This window comes from Pezoporus wallicus, unplaced genomic scaffold, assembly GCF_028554395.1.
Source record: "Pezoporus wallicus isolate ANWC-B61680 ecotype Strahan unplaced genomic scaffold, APGP_CSIRO_Pwel_v1 contig_2348, whole genome shotgun sequence".
Taxonomy (NCBI): domain Eukaryota; kingdom Metazoa; phylum Chordata; class Aves; order Psittaciformes; family Psittacidae; genus Pezoporus; species Pezoporus wallicus.
This window is the reverse complement of record NW_026636985.1, coordinates 1,238,454-1,264,384: the sequence shown is the minus strand read 5'-3', so window position 1 is coordinate 1,264,384 and position 25,931 is coordinate 1,238,454. Positions and strand designations below refer to the sequence as shown.

Below are 25,931 nucleotides of genomic sequence, written 5' to 3'. Positions count from 1 at the left end.
CTCTATTTGCAGTGCTATATAGCTGAACCGTTTTAAGTTATGTTAGCCTCAAACCTGGCTCTCAGGATCTTCATATCCTTTTCAATTGCTTCTTACCTTCCTCCTCTCATTGTCGTCCTCTCCGTTTATTGTTTAGATGCTTTCCCAAACCAGTAATATTCCATATGTTCTGGTCCTGGCTGGGAAAATGCATTACAAGATGAATGAAAATGTTTATGGATTACAGAGCAAGTCAAGCGGGACTTGCTAGTGCTCTGGAAAGGAAGTGATTTCACAGGTTAAAGGGTTTTTGTGACTTCGTCCCTCTTTCCTATCAGTGCAAGACAGCAATGTTGTATATTCCTGCTGCTTGGCCGCGATGGCAAACCTGGCAGCCAAGCTCCAGAGTCTGTCGTGTGCATCCATAGGTGATGCCATGCAGGAGGCGGTGGCACCAGGGCTGTGTTAGAGCCATTTCTTTCAGTTCATGTGCGTACTCCCTGCCTGGTTTACACCAGCACAGGGATCTGCTGATGGTGGTGTTGCAGGAGGGAGCTGGGCAGCAGTTTTACAGTATTAAACAGAAGCCTTACCGGAAAGCTGAGTGTGCAAACACCTCCCTGGCTGTCCTGAGCTCCATACCTCATGTGGTCACTTCAGTGCTGGCTGCAATCCGGTTAGACTGAGCTATAGAGAACCTCCCCTCTGTGTGTGAACTCTGCCTTCTGTTTTCCTGGTGATAAAGGATGAACCTAAGCAAAATCCATCCATGCTCCATTGGGAATGTTTGCTCTGCTTCTGAAATACTGTGTGTTCTACCCTGTTCCCAAGGAGAAAGGCAACTTCTTATGGGTTGTTCAGTCATTGAGGTAGGGAATCCCAGTACAGTGTTTGGAGGAAAAGCAGCCCTGATGGGCAGAAAGCAAGCAGACTGTGCTCCCCTCTCCTTCCACTGATGTAGGACAGGGATAAGAGTGAAACCTCCCAGCCTGATTCTGCAAAATGCCTGGTGCAGTTGTCTCAGATCTGCAACCTCTGGCCCTCAGAGGCTATTTAAGTGTGGAGTGGCTCCCAAAGATGCAGGTGTAGGGACTCTTTGGGCTCCCAGTCGTGGATGGATCTTTGCAGTGCAATCATCCTTCCCCTGAGAGGTGTTGGTGCTGCAGAATGTCTCCCAAGTGAAGATTTTGGTGGGTTTAATCTGAAGGACTTGACTTCTATGGAAAACATCCCCTTTGGCTTCTGTGGTATCTGGCCAAGCCTCTTAAAAGCCTCGTGGTGGCCATTTCCCAAGGGAGTTTGTTCATTATGGTGTGAGCTGAGCCCTGCACTGAGGGTAAGGACTTATCTCGCCTTTGGGGGTCTCCCGAGCAATGGGTGGCTTGGTGAGATCAGGATGGAGAGCAAGTCCCTGCCCTGCCCTGCCCGCTCTCTGATGGGATTGTACTGAGTACTGTCCCTGGAAGAGATGGGAGGATCAGGTACAGCTGCTCCTAACTCACTGGAGGCCCACTGGGGAGAGCTTCTGCAGCTCAAATTAGACCAGTCTAGTTTGGCAGGGAAGAGACCCCCTGATACCACCTCTAGAACAGAGCTTTGTCCAAATAATAAGCCCTAGAGGAATGCAACAGGCATATTGAAGCTAGAAGTGAAGGCTGCTGGAACAAAGCAGAGCACTGCGCAGTGCAGGGTTGACTCCTAACCCAGCAGTGTAAGGGGAGGAGGGATGGAAAAACCCTGCATGCCAGGAGCTGACTAGCAAAGCATGTGCAAAGAGGAGTTACCAACTGCTCCAGGTTTCCGTTCCCCTCCCCAGACTCCGTCCCCTCCAAACCATCTCCAATTGCAAGAGATGAGCCAGATGTTCTGCTGGACGTGCCTGGCGCGGGGATCGCCTGGAAGGGAGAGGAAGAAGTTTGGGCTGAGCCCTTGCAGCCCTGGGATGGGGAGGGAGAACACTTGGAAGCAGGGGGGCTTGCACAGCCTGATTGCTGGCAAATAGCGACTTGCTGAGCCCAGGTCAGGTCCAATTCTGCTCTGCTACACTGGGAGTGAAGTAATATTGATGCACACTGGTGGGTTTTGTGTCCTCTGTCACCATGCCTTGAGAAGTACTGTAAAGAATTCCCTGGATTTCCCCGGAGATGTTCCTTCAGCAATGCTGAGGCTGTTGTTGCTTGTGTTCTGTTGTTGCTTTCTGTTTCAATCTGTGCCTGGCAGGCGGTTGTTTCTGTTCTAAATACACGCACGATGCACACCCCAAGTCGCTTGTTGCTGGATTGGATCCGCGCGAGATGCAGACTGTGAATTCAAGGGGTACTAAGGACAGTGAGTGTGAGGACACAACTCGTGTCATGAGGCTGAACTTGGCCTCGAGCTGTTGAATTGGCTTGGGAAGCTGCTGGAAGGGAGGTCAGGCCCACGTGTAAAGAAGAGGTGGGTTCACGGCATTACCTCTGCAAACTGGATCCAGGTTCTCCTTCCTGCTTTTTGACTTGAAAACCTGCGTTTGGGTAATTCTGTGAAACGTCCTTCGATGCCACGTCCAGGCCTCCCTTAGCTGATGCTGGAGGAGCAGCATCCTGCTCCCCTTTATCCTCGGATCCCTTGCCCCTTGGTGGCAAGGTGGAGATGAGCTGTGGGTTCTTCAGCCCTCCCTTCTCCTGCCCTGCCAACCAAGGGTGGAAGGGAGAACCCAGCAAGGCCCATCGGGGTGTGCAGGCTTGCTGCAGCCCTGCTTCACCTCGGGGCAGGCTGAATCTCCGGGTTTGGCAGCTTTTATGTTCTTCAAGCACTTTACACAAAGAGCAAGCAAACCCTGCCCCAAAAGCCAGCATATATCCGGTGCTTAAGTGGTCTGAAAGCTCTTCTGGGGGGTGGAGGCAGCTTGTTTGTGTCTCTGCGTGTGACCTGTAAAGTGATGGGACTTTTGGTTCTGGGCAGAAAACTGAATTTCAGTGCCTGTTGATCTCAATCTCATTTCCAACCTGGTTTCCTCCTCATCCCGTACTACCAGTGCTGCAGCTTCAGCGTGATGCGTTGTAAATGGAAATGTGATTTCCATGCTCTCTGGAGCTTACTGGTTTTAATGAATGTGGAAGAATAATGGGAGTTGCTTCCTTTGCCACACAATCTTAATCAGATTGGTAACTCAGAACCACGCAGCCACTCGCTTACTCCCATGCCTCTGCTCCTGGAGGGATGGGGAGGAGAATGGAGAGAATGTAAATCCCATGAGTTGAGAAACGAACAGTCCAGTAACTAAGGTATAACACAATTCTACCACCTATAATAATAATGATAAGGGAACAACAAGGGAAGAGAATACAACCGCTCACCACCCACTGACCGATACCCAGCCTGACCGAGCAGTGATCTAGTCCTTCCGCGTAACTGCCCCCGGTTTATATACTGGGCATGACATGCTGTGGTATGGAATACCTCTTTGGGTAGTTTGGGTCAGGGCTCCTGTCTCTGCTTCCTCCCAATTTCCCCTCCTCCCTGGCAGAGCATGGGACTAAAAGTCCTTGATCAGAGTAAACGTTACTGAGCAGCACATCAAAGCATCAGTGTTATCAGTGTTGCTCTCAGGCTGCACCAGCTACTGAGAAGGAGCAAAATGACTGCTACTGCTGAGCCCAGATTAGTCCAGCCTCCCTGCAGCGCTTTGAGGCCACCTTGCTGAACAAACCATTGGTGTCATGTCTTGATTTTAAAGCTCTAGTACGTTGTTAACTGCCCTGGTCTTCAGGCACGGTCAGAGGGCCCCAGCCCTGGGACAATCTTACACTCATGCTGGCAAAGGGACTGGTCCTTACGCATCTGGAGCCTCTCTTTGAAGTGCTTCATCAGTTTCTGCCTGTGAAAAGTGAACTATGATTCTATGCTTCTGAACCTCTGGTTGGCTTGGCTCTGTGTGCCTCACTGCCATGGGGGTCAGACAGCACATAAGGGGCCAGCCACCCTGCTGTTAACCTGCTGCAGTATTGGTGGGGCTTGCCCCACGTCTCTCCCTCCCGTTCAGCTCCGCTCGGGTCACACACAGTGTGAAGTTTACAACCTGAAGTCCTTTTGGAGCCAGGACCCGCTCCGTCTGTGATGCACGCTCTGCATGGAGCACGCGGTGATGGGGAGCTTGGAACAGCAAACCAGTGTCAGCCCTCTCTTCAGTGGCGCTTAAAGCAAGGCTGAGCGAGATGTGGTTAATGGCTGAACCCTCCATCACTCCAAAGCAGTAACCGGTTACCTTTAACTCAGCTTCCACCAAAGACTTGCGTTGGGGAATTGAATCCTTGTGGGGTTTTTGCTGGGTTCTTTTATTCCCATGGTGTTGAATCAAGGCCTTTCAATGCACCCGGAGACTCCAAAGCGTTTTTACAGCAGTTACATCTTGGCAATGAAATCTTGTTCCAGCTCTGACACACATTCCTGAAACCTGGCCAGCTGTGTTTCTAAGATAAGCCACAGCCTATAGCTTCCATTGTAGGTAGGGTAAATACCCTCAACCACCCCTATAAATACTCCCCTATCAGAGGGGTGTTGATGCTCCACCATTCCCAGTCCCTCCTCTAGCAGTGGGGAGGCGGGCAGGGGCTTGCTCTGATGTAGGATGCAGCTACTCCACGCTACAGTGCAAGCATCTCCCTTGCTTCCTCATGGAGCTGGAAGCATCCATGGTCCCCGCTGTGACAAAGGCATCGTGTCCAGTTCACTGTTATCGAGGTTAGTCCTTGGAAGTACCCGGATCTGGCTCGCAGATTCCATGGAGTCACGTTCACATTCCGGGGGTGATCGTCCATGTTCCTGATCATCCTTATGGAGAGCTGTTGGAGTTGTAAACCTATGTGCGTTCTATTAAAGCTGTATCTGGTTGCAATGCGTCTCCGCTGTGCATTCCTTCTCCCCTCCCCATGCACAACAGTTAATCCCGGATACAAGGAATTCTTCCCAACGAGGTATTGAATCTAATGTGTTTTATCCGCCAGTCAAACTGATCCTAACGCCTTAAGATCTTTTAGGAGTGGATTTCCCCCTTTACCACTGGGAGAGACCTTCACATCCAGCTCAATGCCATGGAGCCGGATGGGGCTCAATCCAGAGCTGTGGATTGAGCACACCCAGAGGAGGGGCAGCTGGAGCTCATTCCAAAGGGGATCCGTGCCGAGCTGTGGGGGAACACAGGGGGGGATCCAAGAACAGGCTTTGGCAAAGGCAAGGGGAAACGTGTTGGACGTGAGCGGAGCAGCGGATCCAGCAAGGAACGGCTGGAACTTGGCTGCGTTTTTGGATGACATTAGTTAATTTTAGATGAAATTAGTTAATTTGAATCGAATAAGCTGTGACTGGCTTAATTTAAGGGACTTTTTGGTCCAAAATTGGCAAGATTAATCATATTAAGGGGGAGTTTTTTCATCTTGCTCAGTTCTTCATCCTCTTGTGCAACAGGCCTGAGCGCTGGCAGCTGCTGCACTGCAAAAGCAAGAGCTTCTATCTCCTAATCAAAGCAAACACACCTTTAGTTTTCCCAAAACCGCCGTGTCTGGGAGGTTTTTTGGGCTGAATTCGCAGGTTTTTGTTGCTTTGTGCGATTTGGGGAGGGGGAAAAAGCATCTTTTTGTGTGTTACCTGTGGTGAGCCCGGCTCAGCGCTGCGTGTGGTAACCCTGCTGCTTCCAGAGCGTGCCAAAGCGATGCCAGCGTTTGGGATGCGGACAGTGGGGCTTCATCGCTCTGGAATGCGCCGCAGCGATAGGAAATATTAAAAAAGAAGGGGAAAAAGTGGTGGTTTGAGGGCTAAAAACGTTAATTTCTGTCGGACCGTGAAGGTGCGGAGCCGCAGGGCAAGGCCCCGCTCCCGCCGCCGCCGCCAGGGGCCGCCGCCGCGCCTCAGGGCAGGCGGGAGCGGCGCTGAGGAGAGCCAAGATGGCGGCCGCGCGGTGGCTCGGCGCGGCTGCGGGGCTGGGCTCCCGGTAGGTGACCGCGCTGCCCCGGCCCGGAGGAGGAAACCCGGGTTTATCCCCCCCCTTCCCATCCTCGATGGGGTCCCCTCTCGCTCCTCTCCCCACACGGCTCGGGGCGGCCGCGTCGCAGCGAGCGGCACCGCGAGCCCGCAGGCCGCGTTGGCTCTTCCGCGCCGCGGCAGGGCGGACGAGGGTGAGGTTATTTCCTCCCTGCCCTCGTTACAGACGGGGAGTCTGTTTCTTCTCTCTACACCATTCTAACAGCGAGGGGTTAATTTCCCCCCCCCCCGCCACGCAGGTGCTGAGGGCCTTCCCCTGAGGGACTGCTGGGCTCCTATGCACAAAGGTGTGAGTAACGGAGTGGAATTCCCCTCACAGGGCTCAGGACCGTGCTGCAGGGAGTCATTCGCCCCCATAGGATCATGCAGTGAGGGGCAGTGGCCTCCCCCTTCGTGTACGTGTCCTTAGGGCCAAGGAGTAAGGGGAAATTCCCCCCCACCACAAGTGCTAGAGACTGTAATAAGGGGGAAATCAAAGGGCAGCATTGTTGTGGGCACATCTGGTGTGAAACGGAATCGTGTTTATTCCCCAAACCTAAGGGGGAAAGGAGAACTTGGGGGCCCTTCCTCGCTTCCCATTGTGGCCTCTCTACCTGCTCAAGACCACAAAAGTAAGCAGATAACATGATTCAGACCTCTTCTGGGTTCATGTGCCTTCACTCACACTAAAGAGGTGCATTCCTGACAGCTTTCCTCCTGTTCCCATGTTTGAGCAGTCTGGACCTGGTGTTGTGCTTGTGCTTGCTGCCTCTCTTACCAGCCCCTGTTACTCTAATGTGTTTAGTTTACCTGCTTTCCCTCCCCTGTATTCCAAAAGGAGGAGAGAAACCAGAAGTAATGAGTCCTCAGTATGTGGTATCTGTGAAACGAGGTGGATTTTGGTTCATTTCTGATTGTCACTTAGCTCTGAGATACCTTAATGCTGACAGTTAGGCCTGTTACTCCATCACTCCACCTTCCTTTTTCTCTTACAGTTCTTTTCCTCTCTGCTCTTCCCCCTTTTAACCCTATCTGAGCAGATGACGCCACTCCTGTTTTGGCTGCTAATGGCCAGCATGGAGCAGGGCCTCTTTTTCACTGGTCTGGTTTAATTCTGGAGCAATACTTGTACAGGAATGTACTGAGTTTCTTTATTCCTCCAAGGGAGGAAGTGCATAGAGGTGGACAGGGGTGAGGTATGCCTTGGTGTGAGTAGCTAAGAGGGGTTTTATTTCTTATCCAAGTGTCCTGCTATGTTTTTCTTATGTCAGTTGTTAGTGTAAGGGTAGCCATTGCATTAGCTCTTTAGCTTGTCCTGTAGCTTCTGAGAGTCCCATAGGAGACCCTTATCTTTGACCAGCTAAACCCACAGAGTATAGGATTGAATTCCAGCCTTGATTTAGCCTCAGGTGCTTGAGGCTGGATTCATCTCAGCTGTCTGTAGTCTTCTGAAAATCAGGTGTTTAGTCCAAGCTACGTTTCTAGGCACTGGCTACTGTCAAGAAGATGACAGAGGGTTTCTTTAGGATGTTTATCCTCTTCTGTCACAAGTAAGTGAGGTGATTTGCCTGGCTTTAGTGACTGAAGGAGTCTAGGTTAATGTTTTGGGTGGCTAAAACCTGGGAGCTGTGTCTCTTGTGATCCAGCCTGCTGCATTATCCAGGAGAGAAGCAATGCGAAGCACTCTCTCTGTGAGGTGGTGCAATTTGGGGATTGATAGTAAAATTCTTTTCCTCTAGGTTCTGTCGTATGATGGTGAAAGATCACAATTTGACACCTCAACAGTGTTTCCACCAGCTTGTGCAGAAGAAACCCTTTCTTCCACCTGCAGTGTGGCATAATGCAGGTAAATACTAGTTAAAAATGAAGAGATGAATGTACTGTGGCTTTGTGTCTTGTGGCAGTAAATGACAGTTTGTTATTCCTTCTGAAAGCCGAGTGGTGTCACATTTCCTACGTGGTTTTTAATGCAGTTTTAGTGCATTTGGAGCTTGGAGAGGTTTGGACGGCTCACTTTGTGCTGGATTATGCATGTTTGTTCTATGTCATTCAGCTGCCAAGGCTTACGAGGGGCTTTGTTAGTGCAAAATGTTATTTGGGCTTTGCTGCCCTTCTTAATTTAATTTCTTAGTGTAAGTGTATCTGTTGTCAAAGACTTTGTGTTGCCTTCTGTCCAGCTTCAGCTCCTGAGCTCTGCCAGATAAAACTGCTGGCTGTCCAGCTAGAACCTGGCAAGGATGGGGGCAAAGCTTTTCATTCCTAAACCTGCAGTACTCTCTTGTTTTCATTTCCCCCTGTCTAGGCATGCTTCACTAAGATTGCCTGCAACCTGGTATTACCCTGAAAAAGCAGTGTTTCAGATTGACTTTGCTGGTCCTGCCAGTTTTGGGGATAGGCTCTGATGCTCAGAAAAATTAACAGTAGTCTGAAATTTGCCATGCAGAAAAAACACTGGGTTTGCACCTGCCTGAGAGATGTAGCAACCGATCGCTAATGTTGCAGTAGGAAGAGCCTGAGACATGTTCTGCAGGTGCTGTTGCGTGGCATTAGTCACAAGTGGAAATCTAATTCAAATGAGTCTGCTCAGGCAGAAGGTTCTTTCTGGTTTTGGTTGCAGACAAGTCCTGTCTTATCAGCCCCAGCACCATTTTTCCTCTTGCGGTTTTACTCAACAGGCAGACTCTGACAAGCAGATGTAGTATTTTACCTGCTTCTGCAAGTATCCTAACAGTGGCCTCTGGTATCTTCCTCTTACCTTGAGCTGATGCTAGGCTGATGCTCTAGGTGCATGCACGGGCATGCACTGAGTGTTCCACAGAGGGTTGAAGGAAGCACTGTAGATGTTTGATGTAAATGCAGACAGTTACCAAGTGTGCAATAATAAATTCCAAATGAGTTATTTTCACAGCTGTGCACAGAGCTTGATTCCAGGTTGGTTCATGATTGAAAAACCTGGTCTTAGGAAGGCAGATCCTCAACTGCAGAAGTCACTTCTAAATACAGAGGCCCCCCACACAGATACCTTTTAGCAGCCATTTGTGTTTCAGGGTGTTAGAGATGGTAGGTGAATAATGTGACCCATTGCTTTCAAAAACTGAGCACTGTACTCAGTTTACACCATCCAAATCCCCCATTGTTGGTCATTAACAAACTACACTGTTAACACTGGATGTGATTTTGGATGCCAGCTGGGTTTGGAAGGTGAGTACTTCTTCCATCCCTGTGGATAAAGCTGACTGGTTGCTTGCTCCATTGGGATTATTCTTTCCATGTTAAAACTAAGAACATCTCTGCTAGAAAATGTGTGTGTGTGTGTGTGTGTGTGCTTTGCCACTGTGCATGTTGAAGTCAAATGGGTTGTTACCATGACAGACATATACAGTAACAATTTGGCAATCTATAAGTAGTGTCATTTGTCATCTAATACTAAAGAGTCACGAGCAAAATGTCAGCTCTTTTTGCTGCTCTAAGTCCCTGTTGCATGGGTTTTGAGTTGAGTTTGTTTCTCAACTAGTGTTTGTTTATAGATATTAGTTCCTAGAGATTTTTTGGCTTAAAATGCATTTTTATTCCCTGAATGTTTGTATATCTTTTGTTCTTTGATGTGCAGGGAGAGTTAGGAAGGGGGAGAACTAGAAAGAAGTCAAGAGACTGTCCCTAACTGGTGCTCAGCTTCAGTGGGACATTAGGAATATGCTGAGTGGACACATCTGCAGGAAAATACACTATTAAATGTAGACCATTAAATGTAGAGTATTAACTTTTAGTCAAGACCAGGTTATTTACATTCAGCTGTTGCAATGACATACCCACTCCACAAAAGGAACTTCAGTAAAAATGGATCTTTTAAACATCTTTGCCAGTGAATTGTAAGTAATTTTATGTTGAGTTGTTTGGTCAGTTCAGCTTCTGGAGGATAACTGACCGCTTAGAGTAGTTTTTCACTGTGGAAAGTATAGGCAGGGGTGGTTCACTGTAACTGTTGTTGCACTTGGTTTTCTTTTTTATGGTGCTGAAAAATGAGGTGAAGCCCAAGCCCCATAAATCCTGTGTATCTTCAAGAGAGGGTTTATAAAACTGACTATGCTTTCAAGAGGGAATGATAATGCTGAAAGATAATGCTGCTTTATGATTTGAGCATCATAAAATTAAGAAACGTGAACACAACAGATGTGAAGGTTGTGTCTCTTGGCCTTCAGTAGGAAGGGAGGATGGGACTGGCTTCCTGCTGTTGCAGTAGGATGGCTTTTAGTAAATAAAAAGCTAGCAAATGGAGCTTCCATTTATCATCTTGTTTGCCATGAGATGATGTTCTTGTGTTTATCAGTCTTTGTGTCTGAAAGCTTTTGTGGGACCCACTGCATTGTGCTTTAAACTATCACTGCTGCTGTTTGCTATAGCACAGCCATCTCCCTCAGTTTGTCTTGCTGAAGACTTCATTGAAGCTACTTAGGTTTGATTACACTGTTTTTCTTCTTTCTGTTTTTTGTTTTGTTTGTTTGCTTTAATTTCCAGTAAGAGGGATGTTTATTCAAACTCAGGACACACCGAATCCAAACAGTTTGAAGTTTATTCCTGGGAAGGAAGTGCTGGGGTCAAGGACTATGGAGTTTTCCAATCCAGCTGCAGCATTTTGCTCACCTTTAGCAAGGTATTATTAAATGGGGGGGGGTGGTTCACTACGGGCTGTGTGGTGACAACTGATGTTTTTAAGCTCATTCTGCTCCTTATACTCAGGAGCAGCTTGTTTGGATTTCAGTTTTCAGTGCTGCTTTCCTTGTGCATAAATTTAAAGCTGGGAGGATTGTTGTTGCTAAAGGAGTCCTTCTTTTGTGTCTGTACTCCCCATTTCTCTATCATCATGCTGTAGTTCATGTAACTGGGTTGAGTGGTATCATAAATCAGCATTCTTGAACAGTGAGACCTCTGGCCCTGTGTTCACAAATCATTCCCATCAGAACACTCTTAATTCAAGTAGTTACTTGGAAATCATGCAACTTCTCACAGTTGGGAAACAGACCCTCACAAGTCTCTCTGGAAATACTTGGAATCATCCCTTTTGTATCATTGCTTTCACATTTGCCTCTGAAAAGAGCCCTTATCCATTATATGGGTGGAAGGGCTTCAGTTTGAGCCCGAGACCCAGAGGTGCTGCAGTAGGTTACCTCTGGAGATCCCAGTTTAAGTCATCTTTATATGCTGGAAGAATTATATGCAAAAGTAGAAGCTGTTTCACATGGCACTCTCCAGGAACTGTAGAGTTATCAAACACGCAGCTCTGATGATTCCAACTCTCGTAGAGTTGTTTGTGCAAACAGGATCTTTATGAGCCAAGCTCTGCTAATTAAAGAAATACAGTGTGAAAGGGTTGTGAGGACGTCATGTGTTGACGGGATGCTGAAGCTGTAGGGTGTGATAATACCAAAGTACATCAGGCTGCAGGGTGCTGTCGACTGTCAGAAAGGAGCTTTTTGTTGTCATGTACCTGCAGATAAGCATTTTCATTAAAGAGGATGTATGTGGTAGAATGTGTACCCTGGCAAAGCAGCTTGGTTATGTGTATCGTGCAGGTTAATGGGGAAAAAACTGTCTATATCCTTAAACCCCAGATTATGTTTTTTATAAATGGAATACTCATTTATTTTAATAGGGGATATTCATTTTCCAAAGAAGTATTAAAAGCTTCCTGAAGGGGATGAAGGGGGGGAGTATCATTTTGGTTGATCCAGGGTGATATGGTGCACTTGCATAATGTCATTGTTTGAGTAACTTAAAATGCAGTTGATTTAGTGATGTAAAAGCCCAGAGCACGTGTAACTGTTTCGTGTGTAGAAATGCTTTCAGATGGCTATTGTGAAATCTCTTTTCATCGCACATACCTTTGTGATGAGATTTCCAATTCCTTCATTGCATTTTTGATTTCACACACACACAGAGTTACAAAAATGCCTTTTCAGGAGTAGCATCATTTCTTTATTTTGTGGATGAATTTGTTGGGGTTTACTTAACCATTTGTGGAAATTGGCTTTTGCATTCTCATTCTGCTTTTTGCACTTCATTGTCAAACATCTGCTCTTGCCTCCCCTGTAAGCTCTTGAGTTGCTTTGGCTGTGTGCTAATTTATGACCTGGTTGTTGGATGCTGTATGGGACCCTCTGAAGCAATTGAATATGAATCTTAAGCCTTTACTAACTGAATGACTAAAACTGTTGAAGACTGCTCACAAAGTGAGTTGGGTGTTAAAGCCTTGTGGACTGCTTGGCACTAATCCTTTTATTTAATGGCAACAGAATTGAAGGGAGCTTTTTTTGAGCTCAGTTACTTTGAATAACTTTAGTCTCAGGACCATTCCTTATATTTGCACTAGTCCTCTCTGAAACAGTAGGTACCTACAGGGTTTGATGCTGAACAAACAGCTTTTTATACAGAATATGATTTTGCCTTCAAAGAACTGTTGAGAGAGTAACACAGATCCTGTAAGAGATGAGTTCAGTCTTACTCCATACCCTGGTTCACAGCAGGATTTCCTGGCTCTTACTAAGCTGTAGGTGAAGTAACTGTTTCTCCTAATGGCTCTGGCTTTAGTGCTTGTTTTTGTCTAGAGGTATATTCTAGAACGTTTTTTCTCTGACATTAAATAAATCTTCTGGAGTTTGCTGAAATGTGTGTTGGTTTGGGTTTCTGTTTTCTTAACAGACAGTTATTCAGAATTGAAGGAGTTAAAAGTGTTTTCTTTGGACCAGACTTCATCACGATCACCAAGGTAAGCAGAGCAGAGGTTTGGATGTGCTGAAAGATGAGCTGAGATCCAGCTGTCTTAATAAATGGCCATAGGGAAGATCCAGTCAGACTCCTGGGTGTGTGTCATGAAAGCATCAGAGGCCATGTTCACAAGCAGCATAAAGGGAATTGCCTTTAGTATAAAGGCAAAAAAAACGTGATAAAGTGTGTATGAGCACTGGATTAGGTTTCCTTGATCTTGGAAATGGTCAGCATGAGGCCCTGTGCAACATGGTAGCTTGGAAGCTGGCTCTGTGTCAAACCGGAATTGGGACTGGTTGACCTCCAGAAGGCTTCCAAGTGAATGGCTGCATGATGGGGATGGATTCAGTGCTCACTGTGTTTGCACAAGGTGTGGAGCTCATGTCAACAGAGATAAGGTGGTGGCAGTAACCCTGCAGGTATCCTCTCACTGTGGGAAGAGCACAGGCTAAGTCAGGGAATGTTAATTTGGCTCGAAATGGGACCAGACAATCTCAAGTCTCTGAAATGGTTGGGTAGAAATATGTGTTAAATAATGTATTTAGGAGAGTTTCACCTCTTCAGTTAATGCTCTAATAGCACTTGTCTTGCAAACAAGGAAACCTTTCTATTGACCATTGTAAGTTGAGTCTTACTGGACTTTTTTGGCAAAGCTGTACCTGGACCTAACAAAACTATGAAATCAAATCCATGCATTGAGTGTGAGAACCCATGATATCTTTAACATAAGAAGAATCTCTGCCTAATTTGGTATTAGGAGGATGATACTCTGGTTTTACTCTTTCCTTCTTTCTTCACCTGATTCTCACAGGATAGTGAAGACCTGGATTGGAACTTACTCAAACCAGATATTTATGCAACTATAATGGATTTCTTTGCCTCTGGCTTACCTGTAGTCACTGACGAGGCACCTAGGGCAGATACAGGTAAATCAAACTCCTCAGGAAGAGCGATTGAGTTTAGTTTATGTTTTTAGTTTATCCAGAAGAGCCTCTGCTTGTTCCTCATATACACTTCCTGTGTGTGAAATACTTTTGAGGCTTTAGAAAGCTGGGGGGTTTTGTGGCAGACCCTTCTTGTATGAGCATCTACAAAGGGTTTTATTTCCCTCCTTAAATCAAAAAGAGTGCCCAAGCTTAATGGTAGGTTTATGTTCTCAAATGAACAAGAAATTGTAAGAAGTCTTTTCCAAACCATAATGAGAGGAACTGAAACTAACTTAATATTTAGCTCAGGGGCAGTATTTTGCTATTTATTTTCTCATTTGCAACTTAACAACTTAAGCAATTTTCCCAGTGTTTTAAGGAAGGTTATGGCTATTGAGTTCCTCTCTTATGTCTGGATTGAATTTCAGTATGCACATAGGCTTTGTTTTATTTGGAAAATTTGTCCTAAAAATGCTTCTGTGAGACTAACACTGAGCTCAAAATGGCATCCGGAACTGCTAAAGCCAGACATGGTCATAATTCTTCTCCTGCTTTGTTTTCTTGGTGCTAAAACCTTTTGAGGGCCCTGCCTTGATCCGTTAATCCTTACTGAATGTTAGTTGTTACTTCCTTTAAAAGGTGGGGCTACTTGTCTGTTAAGGCCTTTGCCTGCTGAGAACTCTGAACTGATACTGGGTTTTGTTGGTGGAGGCCTGGGATGTAAATAAGGACAATGCAGAAGAAGCTGCTCTAAATTGAGACATACACCTTTTGGTTTCAGTCACCTCAGTGATGGGTTTTATGCTCTCCCGTTCTGCCATTATGGATATACAGTATTAGTAATCATCAGAATTCTCTCCAAGTTCTGATTTGCACTTTTTGCCTTTCCCAAGGTGCATCAGAAGATGATGATGAAGTTGTACTGATGATTAAAGAACTGCTGGATACAAGAATAAGGTAAACTGGGAACATTACTGCGAGATGGAGTGAATTAGTCTTGGGGATTGGATTTATTTAGGCAGCAATGTGTTTTTCTCCGGGTATTTGTGATTTCATGGTCCAGTATCCAGTTAAAGTGCAACGTGCCAGAGTTGAGAGTGCTGTTTCCTCTGGTTGGAAGCCTTCTGTCTAGTTTCCCTGTTTAAGCAAACTGTGTGTGGAACAGAGTCCTTATTGCTCAGTGACTTTAGAGCAGTGTATAGCCTTACCCTCTGTAATGCATTTGAGCAGGTCCATTGGTTTAACCTGTCTTACTTTTAAACAGTGAAAACAGCACAGTCTTTGCTATTAGGGTATTTGTTTTCCTCTGTTGTATTAGTCTCTGTCTTAATTGTACATGTCCTTCCCTTCCAAGTATTCCAAACTAGTTTATATTCTTGTATAGTACTCTAAAGGAGAATTTACAAGTGGTTTTCCTTTACTGTCTGGGCTTCAGTGGATTTTTGTCCATGCATTCTGTTGCAGTTTAGTTGGTGTTTTAACATGTCTTGAATTTAGAGACTGGTGGTAACTAATGAAGTCTCATGGGGGCTGTGGATCATGATGTGTACCCGAAGGGTGTTTTTATGCTCATTAATTGCCTTCCAAAGTGAACTGAAAGGAGTAAGCAGCTTGACATTTTAGATGCAGGGGAAAATGTCTGATGTTTCTCATGTTGATACTTGTTGGTGACTTCTTCCCCAGCACACAAATTACAGGAGACAGCAAGTTTTATGTGCGTCAAAATCGTGGAATTCAGTTTTAATTTTTCCAGAATTTATGGCAAACTTGGGCTTTTTATTTAATTCTGCTGCCTTTAAAGTGCTATGAATGTCAAAACGTGGTTGTCCCACAGCTGACACATGGTATTGGTTAATGTTCCTGCAAGGAGAGAGGAGAAAAGCAGGAATAAGCTGGAGCTCTTTTCCCAAACATACGTACCAAGTGTTGAAACATGTATCCCAAGTATACCGTCGCATAAAGCTTTATATATGTCATATAAATACTTTATACTGTCTTATTAAAGCCTCATCCAGGAGGCCCTGCTCCTGCTGGGTATGTGGTTGGTTAAGCTCCCTCAGATATGTCCTTTCCAACCCTAACTATTCTATGTTTCTGTGTTAGGCCTGGATTTCCTCTTTCATAAGGTCACAGAATTTGTGCCCAAATTTCTGCTTTTCCCCACCTTTTTCTTTCACTTCCTTCTGCCTGTCCCCTCAATGGACCAAGAAGCTGTTGATGAGAGCATTAGCAGTAGTGTCTCTTACTTCACTCGAGAGCAGGATAGTTTACAGAAGCTATGAATACACCAGTGGTACACACAAAGCATTTATTATGTAGTTGATCAATAATACGTGCAAAGAAGTTGTCAGAAAGTGCAGGATGGAGGGAATATAGCTCTGAAAGGTATTTTTAGTTTTTGGCTTTCTGGAATGGAGATAATTTCTATGGTGAGTTGTTAATAAATGTGTAGATGTATAGATTATTCTCTTAGGAGTGTAGCTCTCAAAGAGTGACTTTGAAAAGCAGCATAAAGAGCTTCTGTTAGAGTAACCTGATGGTTTTAGCTTGGTCTGGAGAAATGTTCCTGTGAGACTACAGTTACAGTGCTGGGCATTTGTGGCTTGCAAAAGGAGCCCTTGCTGCAGAATACTGGGATGTATTCTCAGATGCTGGTTTCTTCACCTGCCAGCAGGATTAAGCTTTCCTAGTTGGAGCTTTTTCCTGTCCTGTGTAAACTCTTGTGAATGGTGGATTTATTTATGGAAGCATTTAAGGACTTCTTATCACTGTCCCTGCTCAGGTAACAGATGCACATACATGGTGTGGTAGGACACACCCCTGTTGTATTTGGCACATAAATGAGGCAGTCAGCGTTATGTGTGGGGAGGGCCTTAAGGCAAACCCATATGTCTTTGCAGATATATGAATCAAGCTCAACTCTGAGGTGCTTGCCCTCAGCCTTAGAATTTCAGTGATTCCTTTGTATGCTGCTGCCAATATGTTTTGCTTAATGTTTTATGGCAAAACAGCAGTGAGGGTCCAGCAAAGTATGAGTTGTTGGACATTGAATCGGGTGGTTTCAGAGAAAAAGGGCTATAGTTACTATGTCTTGGCAGTTCTTTGTGTGTATTAAATTTAGCTTTACTACAGATTTCTGGAAGGAAACATACTTCAGCTATACTTGCTTTAAATTGAGTATCGTGTTCCACCAGGCCGACAGTGCAAGAAGATGGTGGTGATGTTATTTATAAAGGCTTTGAGGATGGGATTGTGCAGCTGAAGTTGCAGGGTTCATGTACCAGCTGTCCCAGTTCCATCATCACCCTCAAGAACGGGATACAGAACATGCTCCAGTTCTACATCCCTGAAGTAGAAGGCGTGGAACAGGTGGGTTGGTCAGAGGTAATAGCTGTGTGCTTTCAAATGGAAAAGGTCTTTGTCCCTTTCCAGCATTTAAGCAAAAGTAGGGGATTTTTAGATGCAGTTTTTCCCAGTCAGAAGCTGTATCTTAGCTAAAGATACAGAACTCTGCATTGTCCTGTGCAGCCCCGAGCACCAATATGTGCTGGGGACTTCTTGGAGCAAGTCCAGAGGAGGCCATGAGGATGATCAGAGGCTGGAGCACCTCCCATAGGAAGACAGGCTGAGAACATTGGGGCTGTTCAGCCTGGAGAAGAGAAGCTGTGTGGAGACCTCAGAGCAGCTTCCAGTGTCTGAAGGGGGCTACAAGGATGCTGCAGCGGGGCTCTTCATCAGGGACTGTAGGGATAGAACAAGGGGTGATGGGTTCAGACTGAAACAGGGGAAGTTCAGGTTAGATATAAGGAACAAGTTCTTTCCTATAAGGGAAGACTGAAGAGTCTTTTGCTTTCTCATGAAAAATCTGATACCCTGTAGTGATTGTTCTGGTGGCCTCTGGAATAACTTCACCAGCTCCTTTTACATCATTCCTTCTGGAATTAATCTTTAGCCACATTTCCTCCCGGTGTTATTGATAGCCAGTGTTTCTTACCTTCTTCACGTGACCATTGTCATTCTGTGGTGTAGAATAACTGCTGTTCCCCTTGCGTCCAGCAAGGATTTAGTGTAATAAATTCTTTGCAGTCTGACAGGACTGAGAGTTTAAGCTATTTAACTAAACTACTTCTGGATCTGATTTCAGGTTGTTGACGACGATGATGACGTGGAGAAAGAAGCAAATTCTACGTGAGCTGGCATCCTCTGTGGCCAAATACGTAGTTACCTCTTGGTGTACGTAAACTATCCTTGTGCTGAGGAACAACCAAATTTGCCTTCTGTTTCACTCTTACATCTGTGAAAATGTGTCCTCAGTTTAAGCAATTTGTCCACTAAGTTATTAAAAGCCCTGCGTTCAAAAAAGAAACCTTTTGCTCTACTTTGTACTATGTCTTAAGCAAGAAATGATGGGCTTTAAAAATGATGTGTCTTTCCTATGTTCTTTCATATAAAAATCAAGACTGAAAGGCCAAAGTAAAGTTTCTTGTCTGACTTTTTTTGTGCAATAGAAATATTACATGTTTATTCCCCCAAACCTCCTTATGGGGCTCACCAGGGCTGTCTGCCCTTGCTCTGTAACTGGGGAATTCAGGAATGTTCATTTGAACCAGTCTTACTAAAAAGCTTTCCATAGGATTTTTGTGTGTGTGAAAAGTAACCCAAAACCTCAAGTGTTTGTTCTAGAGGATGCGATGTTGCCATCACTTGTGGAAAGTTACCTACTCACTTGCTACCCCTGTGCAAATAGCAACAGGCAGACAAAATGTGTTTTGTTATAAAAATTTTATCTTTTAAAGTAAATGTTAGAAGATTGAGATCCTTATCAGGTTTAGTAAGTGGAGAGACTAATTAGCTTATTTAGCAGTAAAATTGTTCAGCCACCATTAGTGGTCTGTTTAAGCTTGCAAAAGATGGTTTCTTAACGTAATGCTCCAGCATCAAGATGAATGTGTGGTGCTTAAGGGCACAAATTACATTTGTAGGCTAGCAAAGAAAGTGACTGTGTTTACCTATGCCGTATCCTGTTTGCTCCTTCTGCTGTGCCAGAGAGTGCAACATGTGTGTAACTTGGCTGCCCTGGCTGAGCAAGTGAAGACGTGGCACAGCAAAACACGTTCTGCTTTTAGAGACCATGGGATGAGAAGTATTTATTGTTCTGCAACGGAAAATACGTAAATCGGGCTTTGCAAATACCTCTGTTTACTTGAATGTGTAGGACTTAATTTCTTCCTGGTGCCTGGCTTTACCAGCTGCTTTGCTGTGGAAGTACTCCTCTCTGCTGCCACAGTTGAGCTGAGTTTGCAGTTGTTATGTGGCTTCTGGTTACAGTCGTATTCCTTGTGTGCAAGCTCCCAGGATGTCCCCCTCTTTCACTCCTTGCCAGTCTAATTCCACCGAGTCCCTAATTGGGGTCGGTTTGTCAGTGGAGAAACTTTTCTGTAATGTGCAGATCAGCTTATGCTAGCCATAAACTTCATAGAAGCATGGAATGGTTCAGGTTGGAAAGAGCCTAAAGATCACCTGGTTCCAACCCTCTGCCACAGGCAGGGACACCTTCCTCTAGAGCAGGTTGCTCCGAGCCCCTGTGTCCAACCTGGCCTTGAACACTGCCAGGGATGGGGCAGCCACAGCTTCTCTGGGCACCCTGTGCCAGCGCCTCAGCACCCTCACAGGGAAGAACTTCTTCCTTATATCTCACCATAAACTTCATATTACTGGTTCAAAACTTGAAAATAAATACTTTAGCAAAATATTTCTGCAGCTTTCCTGGGGAGTGATAACCTGCTGTCATTGAAATGACCCACTGATGATTTCAAAAGGGGTTTGAAATCACTGTGTTTTCTTTACCCTGTTACGAAGTAATGCAGTGCCTGATCCTGCAAGTATATAGATGACAAAATTCCCCTCCAGGCAGGCTCAGACTACCCAAAAGAGAACTTGTGCAAACATTATTGCCACGTTTTTCTTTGTCAGCAAATCATAGAACAGCGTGTAATGTTTCTGGTTTCTCAAAAATAGAGCTTTTGAGGCCCAATTTGTCGATTTAATGCATTATCAAAGCCAAAACTTAAACAGCAAAGTAGCTGGTTTGTGTGTTAAATAAAACATCTCTCTTAAAGATGTTGTCTGTATTCTCTAATTAAGCAGTACTAATCTCCTCCAGGTACAGTAAGGATCCAGTTCTGCCACTGTTGTATTTCCAGTCTTGTTTTTAATGGGGTTTTGATTTGTACAGATAGGACCAGATTAAGCTTGTGTGTAATGAGGCTGAAGATTAAGCATCTTGTGATCTTGAGACTGAAGAGCTTCCATGTCCAGCATATATCCTGTGTGTTCTCAAGCTCTGTTGCGGACAGAAAAGCACGTAATACTCACATCCTATCCTCTTCTCTGTTCTGTCATCTAAAGTAAGCTCTTAAGGGCAGCAGTTTTATTTCTGCAGCATAAAGCAATGGGGAAATGCTCCAAGTCTGGGTAAAGGAAAGCAGACGGAGGGGCTTAAGTCCCAGTTCTCACCTGGGGAACAAACCAAAACCCAGCTGTATTCACAGCATGTTAACCATGCTCTAATGCTGCAAACCATAAACTCTCATACTGCAGTAGCACAGTATGAATCATCCTCAATCAAGAGGAGTTTCTGTGTCCACCTCCTAAGCTCTGGAACAGCTTTGTCATGGAAAGAAGCCCTGCTAGGGAGAGGTGTCCTGTCTCCTCTGGTCTCCCAAAACACCTTCCCCATTCACAGACACCAAGGCAAATGGGAATATTGGAAAGACTGTGCAGTGGTTTAGCTTAGGTGTCTGCAGACGGGCGTATAGCATGATGTTCTTGCAGCCCTAACACAGAAAGGGCTTTTTAGCTGTACTTTAACACTCAGGTCAGCAGGGGGAAATTCTATAAAATGCAGTCAGAACATTTAAAATAGTAATGACTGCCTGAAATGACTCTGGTGGGTTTTAAAGGGGGGGAAGAAAAAGAACCTTGGTATTTTTGCTGTGGCTTAGATAAGTGCAAGACTGCAGTCAGCCATTCAGCCTGTTTGTTTTCACTCCTGTGGGACAGAGCAAATCCACTCCTGTCTCCGGAGCGATGTTCTAGCACTCTCTCTTACAGGAAGAGATGATGACAGCTATCTAAACTCATCATCTTGAAACTGTTTGCAGGTGGACATGTGCTTTTTGTCAGGAAGTGACTCATTCCATGCTCCTAGGAGGGAGGATTTAGCCTGTGTGTCTGTAAGACACTTGTGATGCTGTAGTGCACGGAGTGAAGCACCCACAGCCCCAGCCTTCGCTGACAGCAGCTTTGGAACAGGTACTTCCAACTTGGGAATTGCTCATGTTCCCTGATGTTAATCTGCACAGTGTGGTGTCTCAGGGGTTGCAAAACATCCTCCTCTGAGGTGATCGTCTGCAGTCTGTCTAAAATGCAGGAGTTCATCCAGAAATTCTATTTATATGAGTTATATTGAAGGAAATGGGTGTTTATTTTTCTTCCCCAACCATGACTCCTCTTCCCTTTTTGTTCATTTTAAAAGGCTTACATGTGAGAGAGAATTTTCACCTTTCTCCATTGGTACCAAGTGTCACATCTACATCTGTGTGAACTACATGTGCTAGTAAAACCATGTATTGTGTGCGCAGCAGACCTCAGAATGAAGTAGCACCTTATGGAGGGGATAAATACTGGCTTTTTATAGGGGAAAAATAAGCAATGGACACTTCCAGAGTAAACACATGGAGCTAAATATCTGTGTGTGTAAGCTTCTGTGGCATCCGCACCAGATCAGTGCGTGTGGATGGGTGAGCTTCAGTTTGAGGCATTCCTTTCTATAGCATCAAGTATAGCATAGGTTTAACCGCTGAGGTTTGGTGTTTGCTGATGTGAACTGTGTGTTTTGGGAGTGTTTGGCTGGCCTGTCCGTGCTCCCTCAGGTCTGGGCACCCCTTGTTTAGAAGTAGGGTCAGAACCTTTCCATTTGCCTTATGCTAATGCTGTAGTTTATGTTACGTAGATGTTCTGGTCGTGGTAAGAAGTGATGAACAGGAGCTGCTGCATAGAAACCCTGATACAGGAATGAACCAGCAGGAGCCTTGGGTGTGCCTGGTAGATGGGTAACAAAGAGAACTGGAACAGCAGCCAGTGCAGAGGAAGAGGTATTTCTGTGCCAGAGTATGTTGTGTGTATTTCTGGTGATCCCCTTTCTGTGGATTAGTAGTTTCCCTCTCATGTGGGAGACCAGTTTCCGCTGCCACAAGGCTCTCAGCTCCCTCCCTTGGTTATCTGTTGGCTTTTATAGAATCAAGATAAAGTTAAGTGAACAGCATTTTTCTTAAGTCAAAGTCAACACCGTTTTTCTGAAGTCAAATTTGAGCAAACAGCATTTTTTCCGAAGGGATTGCCCTCATTTATAGCCTTAGGCTTTTAGCTAGTTTTCCCATCACTGTTGGACCGTGGCGATTGCCCATAGCACAACCAAGCCGGTGAGCCTGTCCTTTGTCAAACACGCCCATCCCCGTTTGCTTTGCAGACTCATCTCGATGGTTTCTGTATTTTCCGGGTCCTTGCTGCTATAGCACAGTTGGAGTAGAAACTGATTGGAACAGCCCAGGGGGGAGTTGGGGTGCAGGAGCCCAGTGGTTGCTCCCCACCGGAGCCTGGGCTGGGGGTAACCGCTGTCGGTACCGCTCCTGGGCGGTGTTAACGGGGCACAGCGCTGCCTCCTCCGCCCGTACGGGGCCGCAGGTCCGGCTGCCACGTCCCGGGGGCCGGGCCGAGACCGGGGCGGGGCGGGCAGCGATGCCCAATAGCGGGCCGGGCTGCGGGCTTGCGCCCTGGACCCCTCCGCCGAAGGAAGGAGGGAGGGCGGGCGGCGGGGGCCCGGCGCGCAGAGCCGGCGCGGCCGCGGAACGGGGCGGACCATGTGCGGTAAGGGCCGGGCGGGCGGCGCGGCCTGGACGGGTGTGCGGGGAGCGGTCCCGGTCCCGGTCCCTGCGGGGCCGTGCCCGCGGCAGCCCCGGCGGAAGGAGGGCGCCGGCCGCGTCTGCGTTGCCTCGGTTATAGCGCTAAGGGCCCTGAGCGCCGTTATCTGGGGGTGTCATCGTGTTGTCCACCGGCAGCGTCCGTTTCCGCGGGGGGAGGCGTCTCGCAACGGGATAATAACTCAAAAAGGCGAATTGTCCCCGCATTGCGTGCGGTTGAGGCCGGCGCGTACAAAAGGCAGCGCCGCTCCGTCGGTGCGGGAGCCTTGCGGGCGCTCGGTGGTGGCCGTGGGTCTGGGTCTGGGTCAGCGGTGCTGGGGGTGGCGGCGGGTGGCTTTGTGGGTTCTAGTTCTCAAAGCAGCCAAGCGACACGGGAGCCCAAGCCCCGGTGAGCGTCACTGATATGCACGGTGTGGAAAAGGGACGTGGGTTTCACCGGCAGCCTTTCCGAATGTGGTTGTATCAGAGCAGGCGCTTCTAGGTGGAAAGTGTGGGTCCTGGGTATGGTTTTTTAGGCGTTAAAACTTGTGCCGTGGATGCTCGTACGTCAGTTCAAGTTTACTCGGTGTAGGTTGTGAGGCAGGCAGGTAAACGCGATGTGGAAATGTCCCTTGTGGGGTTCTGCCCCAGCTCACACCAGGCTGCTTGAACCCCAACAGGGCTTCCCTCGGTTGAGCAGATGCCTTAAGAGTCACTTTGGTACTTTCCCCTCCTGTTTGCTGTATTAGTGCAATGTCTCCGCCTCATCTGTTGGACACAGGGATGTGATTTATCCTTTCTCTTCCTTCTAACACGTTTTCATGTCTTTCCATGGAAATTCATGCAGCTTTGACCTGTTGACGACTCTTTGTTGTTTTTCCCCATTTCCTTCTCTTTCTTTCCCCCGTGTTGTTATGTTTGTAATTAAAATGCTGCTCTAAGTAAGGTTGTGGGGTTTACACTGAGCAAATTGCCGTTCCTTTCATTGTTTTGGGGAGATGGAACCAGTATCACCTTCAGCCTCTCGAGTCTGTGGAGTGCTATGAAGAGGCAGTCGGGAATTCATATTTGTGTTTAACACTATGTTAATTTGTGTTAAAGGTACAAAGCGGAGCAAAGCTAAGACTGGAAGGGGTAATTATTGTTATAAATAGCTTGCTGCAAGGATAGGGATGGTTTTGGGGCCTTGTGCTTGCCTTAGTTGAGGTTTGGCCTTTGAAATGTGCAATATTAACAGTATTCTCTTTGTCTTTTACCATGAGAAGCCCTGACAATGCTGTGGGTAGTTCCTCGTTGTGTTCAAGATTAAACGTGCTTCTTCCCTTATTGATACAAGCAAAGTTCTCCTTGGATATTGGCATGTTTTATGAAGCAGTAGGGAAGGCATTGAGGATCATTGAGTTTTGTTCTGGGAGCCAGAAATACATCGTGCGGGGAAAAACAAGAAGAGGAGAGCATTAACCAAGCACCTTCATGCAGAAAAATGAGCCTTGGAAACTGAGGAGCTTTGGAGCGCAGGAAGCGCATGGCTGGAGACAGTTCAGGTTCTGTAGGGAACAGGAGGGGAGCTGTTTGGAGGCAGAGGGTGCTACCACATGAACTCTTGTGACTTGTGGTTAAGAGCAGTTGGCAGAAGCACAGGAACGCAGTGAGCTCTGCTGCTGCCTTCGAGCTCCGTCTGGGAGCACAGGACAATCACCGGTGGTCTCAGCTTTTCTTTGGAAGCATCGACTGCAGTGGCAATTTGGGCTCCTTCCATCCAGCAGCAGAAGACTCCAGCGATGGAACAAGGAACAAACACAGGTGTTGCCCTTTGAGCTCATCCTGCAAGTGTCATAAATAGGCAGAGCTGGCTTGTAGGTACTCCGAGTACTTGCGCTAACTAGACTTTATGTTGCTCCTCACTGAAGTGACAGCAGTCTGCATCTTGGAGTAGAGGGCCCTGATGTCTCATGCTGTGAGCAGTGTAGTGTTAGCTGTGCAAGCCTGCTTGCTTGTAGGAGCCCTCAGACAACATTTCTGTACCTTCATTGTAAGGATATATGTTGCTTTATCTTGCTGTGCTGTCTGATGGGTGCGCCATCCACGTTTGGATTTTTATCCATTTTGGGTAGAAAGTCAGTTACTGAATGAGTGTTTTGCTTCATTAAGAAAAGATGACAATGCTGTTACTGTTACCTGAGTTCTCCCGGTGACAGCTTCAAGACTGGAATTACCAACACAACGTTTTCAATGTAAGATAATCTGATGTTCATGTTTATGCATGCGTGACCTTACAAAGTCCTGTGATCTGATGTGCTCTTCCTGCTTGACAGGTAAAGGAAAGTAGCCTCACAGTTTGGTTCCTTGATGCCTGCAGCAACCTGGGGGGATTGGTTTTGATAACATGAGTGGAAAATAGGTTTTGCTCTTGGCATGTCTTGCAATTTGAAGACCTAGCTAGGTATAAATTGGGTGTCCTTTAGGCTGGATGCACCAAACCAGTTCAATGGCATCCATGAAATAGTTTGGAAAACAGGTTTTTCAAGGTAGCCAGACTGTTCTGTAAATAAGTAAACCTGCCCTGACCATTCTTAAGGACAAAAAGTGATTGTAGAATTCAGGTCTTGTGTTACCAGCGATTGCTGGAGATAAAAATGGGCTTGAAGACTTGGGTTTCCAGCACAGCAGTGGGGACTGCCGAAATGCCATTTGTACACCTGGGTGTATGCTCCTCTGTGAAGCAGAGTGGTGGCTCTTGCCCAGAATGAGGCCTTAGGACTGATGCACTGGTTGTTTACTCCAGGCAGGAACAATTCTGCCCTTTTTAACTGGGGAGAGAGGTGTGTGCATGGGCAGTGAAAGCAGCATCCAGGGGACAGGTGTGGCTCTCCATGGAGGGGATGTTTTCCTGCTCTGCTTTTTACCAGTGCAGACTTGATGAATTGAGCATTGACTCTCCCATACACAGCTAGCAGACACAACAATGACATCTGCTTGCTTTTGACCTCGTGCTCCTTCAAACCATGTGGAATGAGGCTTATTTCATTACGCAGGGGTTGGCACAGTGTCCGCTTCTCCGAAGTGCAGAGCACCAAAGAAGAGGAGACTCCTCCAGCAGGTTTTAAGCATCAATCTGGGACTTTGCTCTGAGCTATGATGAGTATCTGTGAGAACTTGCTGTTTGCTGGTGTCTCCCCTGCTGTAGCTAGAAGGAAAATGTGTTTATTGCTTCCCCTGGTCTGTAACATGTATTATGTATGTGGTATTTAGTAACCTGCATCTAATTTGTTGCAGACTTGAGGCCTAATAATGATCACGAGGATAA

The 25,931-nt window shown here is 46.3% G+C and overlaps 2 protein-coding genes across 6 annotated transcripts in view; both read left to right on the top strand.

The window, feature by feature from the left end:
- The first annotated feature begins 5,843 nt into the window (after positions 1-5,843).
- NFU1 (NFU1 iron-sulfur cluster scaffold) lies at positions 5,844-18,030 on the top strand. Its single transcript, XM_057402539.1, has 8 exons — positions 5,844-5,947; positions 7,716-7,822; positions 10,492-10,627; positions 12,673-12,739; positions 13,550-13,664; positions 14,558-14,621; positions 16,859-17,033; positions 17,809-18,030. The coding sequence occupies exons 1-8, from the start codon at positions 5,901-5,903 to the stop codon at positions 17,854-17,856; spliced, it is 759 nt and encodes a 252-aa protein (XP_057258522.1). The 5' UTR covers positions 5,844-5,900; the 3' UTR covers positions 17,857-18,030.
- Positions 18,031-22,526: 4,496 nt separating this feature from the next.
- The window catches only part of GFPT1 (glutamine--fructose-6-phosphate transaminase 1), a 36,076-nt gene continuing 32,671 nt past the window's right edge, over positions 22,527-25,931 (top strand). For 4 of the 5 annotated variants that reach the window (XM_057402537.1, XM_057402534.1, XM_057402535.1 and 1 more), the window contains exon 1: positions 22,527-22,592. In XM_057402537.1, coding sequence (XP_057258520.1) covers positions 22,586-22,592 — 7 coding nt within the window. In that variant the 5' untranslated portion in view covers positions 22,527-22,585. Of the gene's footprint in view, positions 22,593-23,033; positions 23,056-25,931 lie in introns of those variants that run through there. The other variant, XM_057402533.1, reaches the window with a different exon arrangement.

What these genes read in the sequence shown, in the direction of transcription:
- NFU1 (XM_057402539.1), top strand. Translation starts at nt 5,901, where the DNA reads ATGGCGGCCGCGCGGTGGCTCGGCGCGGCTGCGGGGCTGGGCTCCCG. An exon ending in GCTGCGGGGCTGGGCTCCCG is followed by an intron (nt 5,948 to 7,715) that starts GTAGGTGACCGC and finishes CTTTTCCTCTAG; the next exon opens with GTTCTGTCGTATGATGGTGA. An exon ending in ACTTCATCACGATCACCAAG is followed by an intron (nt 12,740 to 13,549) that starts GTAAGCAGAGCA and finishes TGATTCTCACAG; the next exon opens with GATAGTGAAGACCTGGATTG.